General features: G+C 35.9%; 2 protein-coding genes across 2 annotated transcripts in view; both read left to right on the top strand.

Annotated features, from left to right (window-relative positions):
• Positions 1-11,365, top strand: part of PKNH_0507800 (205 kda pk1(b+)1+ sicavar antigen) — a gene marked incomplete at both ends in the record, with an annotated part of 15,001 nt that extends 3,636 nt beyond the window's left edge. The window contains 10 exons of the mRNA XM_039113905.1: positions 100-257; positions 1,057-1,707; positions 1,909-2,443; positions 3,116-3,201; positions 3,363-4,025; positions 5,570-6,184; positions 6,557-7,255; positions 8,861-9,520; positions 9,826-10,515; positions 10,934-11,365. Coding sequence (XP_038969516.1) covers positions 100-257; positions 1,057-1,707; positions 1,909-2,443; positions 3,116-3,201; positions 3,363-4,025; positions 5,570-6,184; positions 6,557-7,255; positions 8,861-9,520; positions 9,826-10,515; positions 10,934-11,365 — 5,189 coding nt within the window. The remainder of the gene's footprint in view (positions 1-99; positions 258-1,056; positions 1,708-1,908; positions 2,444-3,115; positions 3,202-3,362; positions 4,026-5,569; positions 6,185-6,556; positions 7,256-8,860; positions 9,521-9,825; positions 10,516-10,933) is intronic.
• Positions 11,366-12,752: 1,387 nt separating this feature from the next.
• Positions 12,753-13,730, top strand: PKNH_0507900 (uncharacterized protein; the record flags this gene model as incomplete). The annotated part of the gene is made up of 2 exons (XM_002258261.1): positions 12,753-12,813; positions 13,225-13,730. 2 exons carry the CDS (start codon positions 12,753-12,755, stop codon positions 13,728-13,730), a joined length of 567 nt encoding a protein of 188 aa, XP_002258297.1.
• Positions 13,731-15,739: the final 2,009 nt, after the last annotated feature.

A 15,739-nucleotide genomic window follows, 5' to 3' on the forward strand; every position in this document is an offset into this window, starting at 1 on the left:
TCATCCTTCTTTCCATCTTTTTCTTTCCATCTCACATGATCTTCCATCATTCTTTCCAACTTCTTTCATCTTTTTTTTTTTTTTTTTTTTTTTTTACAGCTGTTGCATGTATCCAACAGAACAAAGATGATGCCAAAATGTGTGATCGCTTAACATGCATTGTTAACTACTTAAAGACAAGAGATGAAGCAGCAGCGGCAGCTAATGCTGCGTCAGCAGTACAAGGAACAGGAGCAGGAACAGGACAGACGCCTACTGTAAGTGAAGACGACATGAATATATACATATGCACATAGACATACATATACATACAGACATACATATACATATGTATATGTATGTATACGCATATACATATATACATGTACGTACGTACATATGTATGTACGTATGTACATATATACACTTACATATATACTTACATATACATGTATATGTATATACATATATACATATGTACGTATGTACATATGTATGTACAAATGTACGTAGACATATATGTGTACACATATTTGTACACATATATGCATACATATGCAGACTCATATGTGCATATACATATACGTATACATACATATACATACATATATGTGCATACATATGTAGACACATATGTGTACATACATATGCATATATGTACACAGACATATGTACATATGTACATAGATGCATAAGTATATATACATATATGTACATATAAGTACATACATATGTATGCATGCAAATGCAGACACATATGTGTATATACATATACATGTATATAGATATGTACATGTATGTATATACATGTACATGCATACATACATACATATATATGTACGTATGTACATATGTATGTAGACATATATGTATACACATATGTGTATACGTGCACATATACAGACATACATACGTATGTATGTACGTATGTACATATACATATATACATATACATGTATATGTATACGTATGTATACATATGTATGTATATACATATGTATATATGCATATGCATTTATGCATATGCATATATATATATATATATATATATATATATATATATTACTACTTATACAGGAAGACTTTTGGAACAACAAGGTAAAGGCGCTGTGGACAGAACTGTCCACAGCAATGACGAAGGATGGAATCGAAGAAGGTCCATGTGCTAAGATAGGAGGAAGTGGCACTGAGAGGGATGCATCTCCTTCTGAAAAGGCGGCATGCAAGTATTTGCATGCCGGCTTTAAAGAACTGTACAAGGAGATGACGTCGTCGACGGCAGTCGACGACGTCTTAAAGACCAACCCATCGTTTAGACAAACGATGGGTTGTTTTTTACTTCACGCTTATGCAAAACATATGAAAGAAAAAGCAACTTGTCTCATTGATGATGGTATACAAAAAGCATTTGATTCATGGCAGAATCCGGGGACTAAACCTGGAACATCTTGCCATAATAGCAATGGCAAGGAACATTGTGTTCCTTGCCATTGGGACAAAGACGACAAGTGGAAGGATTGCAAAATTACCACAAGTGGAAGCTCTGGTTCAGATGGAAAGGTTGAGAAAAAATTGGAAGGCATCGTCAAGGAGAACGATGGCGCTGTGACGGCAGCTGCAAAAGAAATGAATGATGTGAAGGACTTATGTAAACACTTCCAATGTATATCTGAGAGGTGGCTGAAGGAGGAAAAAAATAAAAGCGGACCCCTGGAAGCAACCGACTGGGTAAGGAAATAACCATTACATTAACATATATGCACTTATATATCTACATGCACACACTTACATACATATACATACATGTATATGTGCGCATGTATACATATATATGTATATGTACATGTATATATGTATATACGCATATGCATATATATATATATATATATATATATATATATATATATATATATATATATATACTTACAGGAGGATGTGTGGGGCGAAGTCAAATCTGAACTCACCCAACTTGCGAATGCCACATCTAAAGATAAGAAGGAAGGTCTGAAGCAGTACTGTGTCCTCACGAAGCATTCAGATGGAAGGGAAAAAGATAAGGATGCTTGCATCCTTATAGCAGCAGGATTAAAAAACCTCTACGAAACTACTGGTACGGACGTTGAAAAATCATTCAGAAGGACGATGAAATGTGTTCTACTAAATGCCATAGCAGACAAAATGCAGAACGATATACCATGTAAAGAGGAAAAGAATACAGAGGAAGGAGTAGAACATGCTTTTAGCAAGAGTATTAATGATCAAATTAAGAAGGCCAGTAAGTGTAATGGTGATGATAAATGTTTTATATGTCCCAGGGTTACGAACTATGATAATTGCAGAATTAAAACAGATGGGGGTAGCGAAGAAAAGTTAATGGACAAAATTAACCCGAAGGTGGATGATGAATATAATAGCACCACTACTAGTAGTTCCTTATCGAAGTCTTCTCTAACCAAGACCATATGTAAGTAGACACCACCACTACCAAATGTTGGTACCACCACCACCAACACTACAAAATGTTGGTACTGTTGGTACCACCACAGAATGTTGGTATCAACACAGAATATTGGTACTAATGGTTGTGTTAATACCACCAACACAACAAAAAATGTTGGTTGTGTTGGAACCAACATACTAACACAACCAAACATACTAACACAACCAACATACTAACACAACCAACATACTAACACAACCAACATACTAACACAACCAACACAACCAACACAACCAACACAACCAACACAACCAACAACACAACCACAACACAACCAACATACAACCAACAGACAACCAACATACCAACACAACCAACATACTAACATAACCAACATACTAACATAACCAACATACTAACACAACACCAACATACTAACACAACACCAACATACTAACACAACACAACATACTAACATAACCAACCTACTAACACAACCAACACAACCACAACCAACACAACCAACACAACCAACACAACCAACACAAACCAACCTACTAACACAACCAACATACTAACTTAACCAACATACGAACATAACCAACACAACCAACACAATCACCATTCATTTTCTATTACCTTTCCTTTTCCTTCTCCCCCCCCCAAAAAAAAAAAAAAAAAAAAAATTCTGTATAGGTAAACCGTGCGAATACGAGGACTTATGTGAACAGCTCAAGTGTATTGCTCCCAAGTGGAGCAGGAATAGGAGTGGTCAGTCCACCGTAAGTAACTGCATCTTTCCGTTATAATTGATGTGCATGCAATGTACCATTTTCAATGTACACACAACTATAAATGTATGTATACGCGTATGCATTTATGCATATGCATATATATATATATATGTATATATATGTATATATATGCATATATACACTTGCAGAGTGGAATGATTACGGATGCCAAGTGGATTTTCGGGGGACTCCTAGATCGCATGAAAAATGAGAAAAAGGAGGAGGATGCTGCCAAATACTGCACCACAGATAAGGAAGGCAGGACCTGGAGCAATAGCGACGCCCATGACGTCGCAAACAGGACCGCCTGCGAGTTGGTCGCAGGCGGTTTACTGCGCATATCGGAAATTCACGATAATTATAGCACGGACAGCGGTAAGGAGAACTATAACCCTTACGATAACCAAGAGTACAAACAATTGGCTACTTGTTTTATGTTAAACGCTGTTGCAAGAAGAATGAAAGAACATAGCCCCATTTGTGATATACAACCAGGAATAGATGCCGCTTTTGCAAAAGCAGAAACCATTAAGAACGACTATTGCAACAATGGTAAACCTTGCTTCGTTTGCAAATTGGACGACAAGTACGATGCATGCACCATTAGCAAAGACAAAACCAATGTCAAAGTAAAGGACAAATTGGAAGAAGTACTCACGCATAATGACCACAAAGACAACTTCAACAGCACTCTCAAGAAAATAACTGAGATAGCTGGGAACAATGGCACCTTATGCAAAAGATTACAATGTTTATCATCAAAAGTAGATGCACTAGCACAGCAGGCGCAGGGATCAGGAAAGAACAGTGCGGTAAGTAGAATAAAAATAAAACGATACATAATAAGAAAAAAGAAAAAGAAAACGAATTAAAAAAAAAAAAAAAAAAAAAAAAAAAAAAACTCCAGATTTAGGGGTGTTAGAATAAGGTTTTAGGGGTGTTAGAATAAGGTTTTAGGGGTGTTAGAATAAGGTGGTGAAGGTGTTAGAATAAGGTGGTGAAGGTGTCAGAATAAGGTGGAAGGAATGTTGGAATAAGGTTGTAAGGGTGTTAGAATAAGGTGCTAGGGGTGTTAGAATATGATGGTAAGGGTGTTAGAATAAGGTGGTAGGGGTGTCAAAATAGGGTCTTAGGGGTGTCAGAATAGGGTCTTAGGGGTATTAGAATAGGGTGGTAACGGTGTCAGAATAAGGTTGTAGGGGTATTAGAATAAGGTGGTAGGGGTGTCAAAATAGGGTCTTAGGGGTGTCAGAATAGGGTCTTAGGGGTATTGGAATAAGGTTGTAAGGGTGTCAGAATAAGGTGGTAAGGGTGTTAGAATAAGGTGGTAAGGGTGTTAGAATAAGGTGGTAGGGGTGTCAGAATAAGGTTGGTAAGTTTGCTAGAATAAGGTGGTAAGGGTGTTAGAATAAAGGTTGTAGAGGTGTCGGAAAAAGGTTGTAGGGGTGTCAGAATAGGGTCTCAGGGGTGTCAGAATGGGGTCTTAGGGGTGTCATAATAGGGTCTTAGGGGTGTTAGAATAAGGGTCTTGGGGGTGTCAGAATAGGGTCTTAGGGGTGTCAGAATAGAGTCTTAGGGGTGTCAGAATAAGGTGGTATGGATGTTAGAATAAGGTGGTAGGGCTGTTAGAATAAGGTGGTAAGGTTGTTAGAATAAGGTGGTAAGGGTGTTAGAATAAGGTGGTAAGGTCATCAGAATAGGGTCTTAGGGGTATTAGAATAAGGTTGTACGGATGTTGGAATAAAGGTCTTAGGGATGTCAGAATAGGGTCTTAGGGGTGTCAGAATAGGGTCTTAGGGGTGTCAGAATAGGGTCTTAGGGGTGTCAGAATAGGGTCTTAGGGGTTCCAGAATAAGGTGATAAGGGTGTTAGAATAAGGTGCTGAGGATGTTAGAATAAGGTGATAAGGGTGTTAGAATAAGGTTGTAAGGGTATTGGAATAAGGTTTTAGGGGTATAGGAGTAAGGTTCCAGGGTATAGAAGTAAGGTTCCAGGGTATAGGAATAAGGTTTCAGGGTTTAGAAGTAAGGTTTTAGGGGTATAGGAATGAGGTTTCAGGGTTTAGGAATAAGGTTCAGGGGTTAGCTTTAGCTACTTTAGGGGGGGGGAGACGAAAGACTCCTCGCCGACAGAGACTGGATACTACACACCAACCGGATACTACCTACTAACCGGATGGCAGAAAACATGATGGAAAAAAAAAAAAAAAAAAAAAAAAAAAAAAAAAAGAATGTATACTTATACATATACATGTATGTATATGTATGTATATACATGTACATATGTGTATATGTATATATGCATATGCATAAATGCATATGCATATATATATATATATATATATTTTTACTTATAGCAGAACTTTTGGAATAAAGGTGGCGAAGTAGAAGAACTGTGGAATGAATTGGCAACTGAAATGAAGAATAAAGGCGCAATGGATCAGAATGGATGTGATAAAATGGATGATGCCAGTACCGGTGGCACTGGCAGAACTCCCACCGACCCAGAAAAGAGGGCATGCAACCATCTTTCAGCAGGTTTTAACAAACTAAAGGGTCCAGCTTCCAACGGCAGTGTCTACACCATCTTGAATGACAAGAACAACCCACTGTTGAGACAAACAGTGGGTTGTTTCCTTCTTAAGAAATATGCAAAACAACTGCAAACCAACTCTAAATGTGTTATAACTTCCGGTTTAAAGAAGGCTTTTGACACTGCTGCCAAAGATTCAAATGTATTACAATGCAAATGGGATGACAACTATGACAACTGCAACATTACCTCAACTGGCAACACGCAAACTCCAGTAACGAACAAATTAGAACACGTTCAGGACAAAATTAAGACCGCCGCAGAAGACAACCTAAAGAAAATAAATCACATGGATAAGTTATGCGATTACATTAAATGTGCCGCACCCAAGTGGTTCGAAAGAGAAAACGGGACTAATGGTACTCCCACGAAGACTTGGGTAAGTACTACTATATAACTATATACATATATAAACCTATATATATATATATATATATACACGTATATGTGTATACACATATATACATATATATATACGTATATATACATATATACATACTTATATATACATATATAGACATATATACATACGTATATGTACGTATGTATGTATGAATACATATATATGTATGTGTATATGTATATGTATATGCATATAGATACATATGTGTGTACACATGTACACATATACATATATAGACATGTATACATACGTATATGTTTATGTATGTGTATATGCATATAGATACATATGTATGTATATATATATATATATATATATATATATATATATCCTTCTTTCTTTTTACAGTGTGACTTTTGGGATAAAGGCGTCCAACCAACATTGCAAGCGATGTTCGACAACATCTCTCAGAATGGAAATGACACATCAAGCACATACACTATTGCCACATGCAAAGGCTTTGGTGATGGTAATGAACAGAGTGTTGAAAGAAAAGCTTGCAATCACATCGCGGCTGGTTTAAAATACATTACGGATATTAAGCCCAGTGCTACTGCCAATCAGAACCCGAATGATGATGATAAGTTCTTTAAACAAACTATGATGTGCGCAGCACTTAACCTTTACGCAACTAAAATAAGAGATGAGTCCCAAAAGAAATGTCCCATTGATGAAACAAAAATAAGTAAAATGTTCGATCACTGGAATGTAATTAATAATATTTCGCCTTCATCTTCCTGTTCGAATGGAATTTACGGTTGTTTTAGATGTGATAGGGATGAAAAAATTTTGGGAAGTTGCCACCTGAGCGTCTCAGACGCTCTGGTGGAAAACAAAACAAATGTAACTTGCAATAATGACGCAACTAACGTGAAGACTAAATTGGGGGAGTTCCTCAACGAAGACCAATCCCCATCCAAATCCATCTCCCAAGTGAAGGAAACATTATCCGAAATCAATAAAATGACTACTTTCTGTTCTGAACTCCAATGCGCAGCAAGGAAATGGAACTTGACAAAAAACAGTAAAGGAACAGCACCATCATGGGTAAGCATGGACAACTGCGTATATACGTATATATATGTATATATATGTATATGTATATATGTATACACATATGTGTATACATGTATATGTGTATATGTATATGTACATAAGCATAAATGTATGTATATATGTATATATGTATATATATGTATATGTATATATGTGTACATATGTATATATATATGTATATATGTATAATGAAAATTGATGAAAAGGAAGAAAGTGAAATAAAAAAACAAAATAGAGAAAGAAATTCAGATTCCGGGTTTAGGAGTAAGGTTGTCAGGGTGTTAGAATAAGGTTGCAGGGGTGTTAGAATAAGGTTGTAAGGGTGTTATAATAAGGCTGTAGGGGTATTGCAATGAGGTTGTTAGCGTATAGGAGTAATGTTGCAGGGTATAGATATAAGGTTGTTTGGGGTGTTGGAATGATGTTGTTGGGGTGTTGGAATGATGTTGTAGAGGTGTTGGAATGAAGGTTGTAGGTTGTTGGAATGATGTTGTTGGGATGTTGGAATGATGTTGTTTGGGGTGCTGGAATGATGTTGTTGGGGTGTTGCAATGATGTTGTTTGGGGTGCTGGAATGATGTTGTTGGGGTGTTGGAATGATGTTGTAGAGGTGTTGGAATGAAGGTTGTAGGTTGTTGGAATGATGTTGTAGAGGTGTTGGAATGAAGGTTGTAGGTTGTTGGAATGATGTTGTTGTGGTGTTGGAATGATGTTGTTGTGGTGTTGGAATGATGTTGCTGGGGTGTTGGAATGATGTTGTTTGGGGTGTTGGAATGATGTTGTTGGGGTATTAGAATGAAGGTTGTAAGGGTATGGGAGTAAGGCTTTGAGGGTGTAGTAGTAGGGTTTTAGGGTATAGGAGTAAGGTTTCAGGGTATAAGAGTAAGGTTTCAGGGTATTGGAGTAAAGGTTTTAAGGGTATAGGAAGAAGGTTTCAGGGTATAGGAATAAGATTCCAGGGTTTAGGAGTAGGGTTCAGGGGTTAGCTTTAGCTAGTTTAGGGGGGGAGAGGAAGAACTCCTCGCAGACCGGGACGGGATAGTACATAACCTACCACCAACCAACATACTAACACAACGAACATACTAACACAACCAACACAACATACTAACACAACCAACATACTAACACAGAACCAACATACTAACACAACACAACATACTAACACAAAACCAACATACTAACACAACCAACATACTAACATAACCAACATACTAACATAACCAACATACTAACATAACCAACATACTAACATAACCAACATACTAACACAACCAACACAACAACAACACAACAACAACACAACCAACGTACAACGAACATACTAACACAACCAACATACTAACACACAACCAACATACTAACACAACCAACATACTAACTTAACCAACATACTAACATAACCAACATACTAACATAACCAACATACTAACATAACCAACATACTACACACAAAGAGAAAAAAAAAAAAAAAAAAAGGAAAGGACATATATATACACATACACATACATATGTATATGTATATATATATATATATATGTATATGTATACATATACATATATTTTTTTTTATTTCTTTTCTTTTTTTATGATCAGAGTGACATAGAAAGTGTCGTTGATGAGCAATTAAAGAAACTTCTAGAAGATATTACGAATGATAAGAAATGGGATTCCTTTGCCAAATACTGTAACTTCAATTCGAAAGACGACACACCAGGAGAAAAAAAGGCAAAGCAAAAAGCTTGTAAGCTTTTTGCTTTAGGTTTAGAACATATTTCTAAACTTAAGGACGACCAAAACCAGAATGCTGTACCACTTAAACAAACTATGATGTGCGCAGCACTTAATCTTTATGCTGATCAATTAATAGAAAAAGCAGAAAATCAATGTCCCTTAGATAATGAAAAATTGACGGTGGCAATAGAACACGCCTTTAAGAATAGCAATGCCATTATGGGGAATGGAACACATTCTTCATGCCCATCTGGTACTAATGGTTCTAATTCTTGCTTTGAATGCAAGAGGTACGAAAAAAAAGATTTTCACAATTGCCAAATTGGCAGCAAAACCACTGACAAAGTAAAGGACAATATGGACAAACTCCTCAACAGCGAAGACCAATCCAACCCCAACAGCAATAAGGAAAAAACACTAGAAAAAATAAATAAAATAGAAACTTTCTGTACTCAAGTCCAATGTGCCATCAAACAAAAACTTAGAAGGCAAAAGAAACTTTCAAATGGAATACCATCCTGGGTAAGGGGTGGTAGACAACTACGTATTTACGTATACATAAATGTATATGTATATATGGATATATGTATATATGTATAAATATGTACGTATGTATATATGTATATATGTATATATATGTATATATGTATATGTATGTATATATGTATATGTATATGTATGTATATATGTATATGTATATGTATATATATGTGTATATGTATATATGTATATGTATATGTATACACATATGTGTATACATATGTGTATACATATACATATATTTTTTTTTCCTCCCTTACTTTCTCTTTCTTCTGTTCTATGTTTAGGATACCTTGAGCACTGAAATCGAGGCGGAATTAAAAGAACTTCTAGGACATATGTCACAGGGAAATAAGCAGAAAGAAGTTGAACAATACTGCAAAGATAACGAAGTTAAATGGAATGCAATGGGCCATAAAGAAAAACATACAAATAAAGCAGCTTGTTTGCTTTTTGCTTCAGGATTGCAGCACATTTATACTCATGATAATGGCCGTGTTAACGGCCGTGTTAACGGCCGTGTTGACGGCCGTGTTAAGGGCCCATCGTTTGAACAAACGATGGGTTGTTTATTTCTTAAAGAGTATGCAAAACAATTGCAAAAAATGGCAGAAGAGAAGAGAAAAGGGAATAGTTGGGTACATCCCCATTGTAGCATAAAGGATGGTATAACATATGCTTTTAGCAGAAGTGAAGACATTATGAATGCACCATCTCAATGCAACAATAAAGTTCCTAATTCTTGTTTTGTGTGTAAATTGGATGATAAGAACGATTATAAAGATTGCTCCATTGGCAATGACAAAGTACCGGACAAAGTGGAACCACTGTTCAAAGACCAATCGAAACAAAACCAAATGCAAGAAACATTAGAGAATACAGTCTGTCCCATCCTTATTACGGATCTCCTTACCCCTTTTCTTCCTTTGGCTCCTGTCTCTATTGGCCTTTCTGCTATGGCTTATTACCTTTGGAAGGTAAGATAAAAAATAAAATAAAAAAATTTTAATGGTTAAAAAAAAAAAAAAAAATTTTTTAATGATTAAAAAAAAAAAAAAAATATAAAAAAAAATTAATAAAAAAAAGAAAAAGAAAAAGAAAAAAATTAATGGGAAAAAATTTTTTTTTAATGGTTAAAGGGAAAAAAATTTTTTTTTAATGGTTAAAAGGAAAAAAAAAATTTTTAATGATTAAAAAGAAAAAAAAAATTTTTAATGGTTCAAAGGAAAAAAAAAATTTCAATGGACAAAATTAATTGTTAAAAGGAAAAAAAAAAAAATTTTTAATGGTTAAAAAAAAAAAAAAAAAAAATTAAAATAAATGTGTAAAAATAATATTTCACAATCTTCTTAACAAAAATATCCTCTCATTTTTTTTTTTTTTTTTTTTTTGTAGTATTTTGGTCCTCTTGGTAAAGGAGGACCACGTCTCAGAAGATCTCCTGCTGATATTCCTGGTCCATCCGTACAGGAACAAGTCCTCCATCATGTGGAAGAAGCTGGTCCACATGAATATCAATTGGTGAAGGAACGAAAACCTCGTTCTGCTCCAACTAGAACGAAACGTTCTGGTCCCGTGAATCGTCGAACGATTATTGAAATTCATTTTGAAGTGTTGGATGAATGTCAAAAAGGGGACTCACAATTGAACCAAAAGGATTTTATGGAACTTTTGGTTCAAGAGTTCATGGGAAGCGAATTTATGGAAGAAGAAGAACAGGTTCCTAAGGAAGGTGTTCCAATGGAAGGGGTTCCTATGGAAAGTATTCCTTTGGAGCAGGTTCCAATGGAACGTGTTCCCAGTTTAGGTTCCGTGTTTATGGTTTAGGGTTCAGTGTTTAGGGTTCACATTTTAGGGTTCACATTTTAGGGTTCACATTTTAGGGTTCACATTTTAGGGTTCACATTTTAGGGTTCACATTTTAGGGTTCACATTTTAGGGTTCACATTTTAGGGTTCACATTTTAGGGTTCACATTTTAGGGTTCACATTTTAGGGTTTATGGTTTCAGGGTTTATGGTTTCAGGGTTTAAGGTTTAGGGTTAACGGTTTAGGATTCACAGTTTAGGGTTCACAATTTAGGGTTCACAGTTTAGGGTTCAGGGTTCAGGGTTTAGGGTTCAGTGTTTAGGGTTTAGGGTTTAGGGTTCAGTGTTTAGGGTTTAGGGTTTAGGGTTCAGTGTTTAGGGTTTAGGGTTTAGGGTTTATTGTTTAAGATGAAGGATATTGTTTTCACACCTTTTGTCCTTTTTTTTTTTCCTTTTTATTTTTTATTTGTTCTTGAAGAAAAAAAAAAGAAAGATTTTTTTTTCCACTTTTTTTTCTTATTTTGTTTGCAAAAAAATTTTTTTTTTTTTTTTTTTTTTTTTTTTTTATTTTTGCGGAAATCAGGACGGTAAGCGCGTGCCCATATTGTGATGTGTCCTGGCCGCGAACACCAAAAAAAAAAAGAAAAAAAAAAAAAAAAAGACGGTGGATGATGAAATATATTACAGTTGCAAAAGATCGCAAAATATAAAGGAAAAACACACACTTATCCCGCACAAGGAAAAAATGTGTGTACATACGTGTTGGCACAAACAAACTTATAAAAGCATACATACACTTTACACCAAAAATGTATACAGAATAACGGTAATATGCGGAAATGGCTGGGTTCAGCGTCCCCAGGTTAAAAATAAATTTGGTTTCGGGTTAAGCGGAAGGTTATTTCTGGGTTAAGGATAAAGTTGGTTACGGGTTAAAAGTAAAGTTGGTTACGGGTTGAAAGTATGGTTGGTTACGGGTTAAAAGTAAAGTTGGTTACGGGTTAAAAGTAAAGTAGGTTCCGGGTTAAAGGGTAAGGTGGGTTCCGGGTTAAGGGTAAGGTGGGTTCCGGGTTAAGGATAAAAGTGGGTTCCGGGTTAAGGATAAAAGTGGGTTCCGGGTTAAGGGTAAGGTGGGTTCCGGGTTACGAATAATGTAGGTTCCGGGTTAAGGGTAAATGTGGGTTACGCGTTAAGGGTAAAAGTGGGTTCCCGGTTAAGGATTAAAGTAGGTTCCGGGTTAAGGATAACGTAAGTTCCGGGTTAAGGATAAAAGTGGGTTCCGGGTTAAGGGTAAAAGTTGGTTCCGGGTTGAGGGTTAAGGTAGGTTCGGGGTTAAAAGTATGGTTGGTTCCGGGTTAAGAGTAAAGTAGGTTCCGGGTTAAGAGTAAAGTAGGTTCCGGGTTAACAATGACGTATGTTCCGGTTAAAAGTATGGTTGGTTCCGGGTTAAGAGTAAAGTTAATTCCGGGTTAAGGAAAAGGTAGGTTCCGGGTTAAGGATAAAAGTGGGTTCCGGGTTAAGGGTAAATGTGGGTTACGCGTTAAGGGTAAAAGTGGGTTCCCGGTTAAGGATTAAAGTAGGTTCCGGGTTAAGGATAACGTAAGTTCCGGGTTAAGGATAAAAGTGGGTTCCGGGTTAAGGATAAAAGTTGGTTCCGGGTTAAGGGTAAGGTGGGTTCCGGGTTAAGGGTAAGGTGGGTTCCGGGTTAAAAATAAGGTCGGTTGCCGGTTAAAAATAGCGTAGGTTCCTGGTTAAAATTAAGGTAGGTTCCGGGTTAAGGGTTAAGGTGGGTTCCGGGTTAAAGACAAGGTGGGTTCCGGGTTAAGGGTAAAGTAGGTTCTGGGTTAAAGGTAAAAGTGGGTTCCGGGTTAAAAATAAGGTAGGTTACGGGTTAAGGATAAAAGTGGGTTCTGGGTTAAAGGTAAAAGTTGGTTCCGGGTTAAGGATAAAAGTGGGTTCCGGGTTAAGGATAAAAGTGGGTTCGGGGTTAAGGATAAAAGTGGGTTCGGGGTTAAGGATAAAAGTGGGTTCGGGGTTAAGGATAAAAGTGGGTTCGGGGTTAAGGATAAAAGTGGGTTCGGGGTTAAGGATAAAAGTGGGTTCGGAGTTAAGGATAAAAGTGGGTTCCGAGTTAAGGATAAAAGTGGGTTCTGGGTTAAGGTGAATGTAAGATCAGGGTTTGGAGTTATGGTGATAGTAGGATCGAAGTTTAGGGTTATCGTGATAGTAGGATCAAGGTTTAGGGTTATGGTGATAGCAGGATCAGGGTTTATGGTTATGGTGAATGTAGGATCAGGGTTTAGGATTATGGTGATAGTAGGATCAAGGTTTAGGTTTAAGTTGAAAGTAGGATCAGGATTTAAGTTTAATGTTTGTAAAGTATAGGTTTAGGGTTCAAGGTTTAGATGTTCAGGGTTTTGACTTTCATGAATGTTCTATGGAAGAAGAATGTATGAGTGTATGTAAGGGTGGATGGAAATGGAGGATACTCCTCTCAAGGATAATGAATGTACAAAGGAGGATAATGTCCTTTTTTTTTGTGGGGAATTAAAATAAACGTAAAGGAGGACTAAAAAACGGAAGAGAAGCATAAGGGGGGAAGAAAAAGAAAGAAAATGTGAGAGAAGGAAGGGGATGTAAGGAAAAGAAAAGAAGAAGAGGGAAGAAAACAAAAGAAATGGAAGTGGAAAAAATGCTTGATGGAGGAGAGTTGCATACATTTATTTTTTTTTTTCTCTCCTTTCTTTTTTGGTTTTTTTTTATTTTCTTCTATTTCTTATTTTCTCTTTTGAATTTTTTGTTTTCCTATTTCCCTTAATTTATTATTATTTTTTTTTTATTTATATATTTTTTATTATTTTTAATTTCCTTGTAAAAGGGGGGGGGGTCAATATATGTTTTATTTCCTTATGTTGGAATGCTTTTATTAGAATGGGAAATGAATTGCATAATAGTTGGAAATGTAGGGAGATGTTCTTCTTTTTTTAGAATGAATTATTTCCTTTTTTCTTTTATTTATTTATTTATTTTTATTTTTGATCTTTAAAACTTATTCTTTCTAATAAAGATATTTATTTCTAATAAAGATATTCTTCCTAATATAAAAATATTCTTTCTAATAAAGATATTTATTTCTAATAAAGATATTCTTTCTAATATAAATTTATATAGCGAAGGACAAATAGAATATTCACATGTTAAATTGAAGCAAAACAAACCAAATATACAATATATAAAAGTAAAGCAAAACAAATACAGTGGAAAAAAAAAGAAAAAATGGCATCTTTTTCTTTTATAAAAACATCCATATTAATCTTTGCATACCTATTCTTATGGTATCAAACCAATTATCACCACCAGGTATGAATACCAAAAGAAAAAAATTTTTCTTTTATAATATTTTATACAACTATAGGGGAAAACAAATATGTAGGGGGTGAAAACCATACATATATATATATATATATTATATATATATATTATATATTATATATTATATATTATATATTATATATTATTTTTTTGCCACACCAAATTATTATTCATATTTTTATTATTCATTTTTAAGGAAAAAAGGGGGGGGAAGGTTTAAGGGGGTTAGGGTTCAGGGTTTAGGGTTTAGGGTTTCCAGGGTTGAGGGTTCATGGGTTCAGTGTATAGGAGTAAGATTCTGGTTTCCGGATTTAGGGTTTAGGGTTTCAGGGTTCAGTGTATAGGAGTAAGATTCTGGGTTATGGACATAAGGTTTCAGGGCATAGAGTGTAGGGTTCATTGTATAGGAGTAGGATTCCTGGTTCAGGGTTCAGGAGTAAAGGTTTTAGGGGTGTTAGAAGTCAGATTGCGGGTTCGGGTTCCGCGTTTAGGGTGCAGCGTTTAGGGTTCAAGGTTTAGGGGTTTATGTTTCAGGGTTCAAAGTTTAGTGTTCAGGGTTCCGGGTTCCGGATTTAGGGTTCAGGGTTTAGGGTTTAGAGGTGTTAGATTAAGGTGTTAGGGGTGTTGGAATAAGGTTGTAAGGGTGTTAGAATAAAGGTTGTAGGGGTGTTAAAAGTTAGATTCCATGTTATAGACATAAGGTTCCAGGGCATAGAGAGTAGCGTTCCGGGGTTAGGGTTTAGTGTATAGGAGTAAGATTCCGGGTTTAGGGTTCTGGGTTTAGGGTTTAGTGTATAGGAGTAAGATTCCGGGTTCCGAGTTTAGGGTTCAGTGTATAGGAGTAATTTTCCGGGTTCTGGGTTGAGGATTTAGTATGTTTTGAAGGGGGGAAGGAGATGGAAAGGAAAAGGAAAGGAAAGGGGGGATGGGGGGGGGAAGGAAATCCTTCCCCCCTTTTTTCCTTAGACTATTCCTTACATATTCATATCTTATATATATATATATTGTATATATATACATTT

Source organism: Plasmodium knowlesi, assembly GCF_000006355.2.
Source record: "Plasmodium knowlesi strain H genome assembly, chromosome: 5".
NCBI classification, from domain to species: Eukaryota; Apicomplexa; class Aconoidasida; order Haemosporida; family Plasmodiidae; genus Plasmodium; species Plasmodium knowlesi.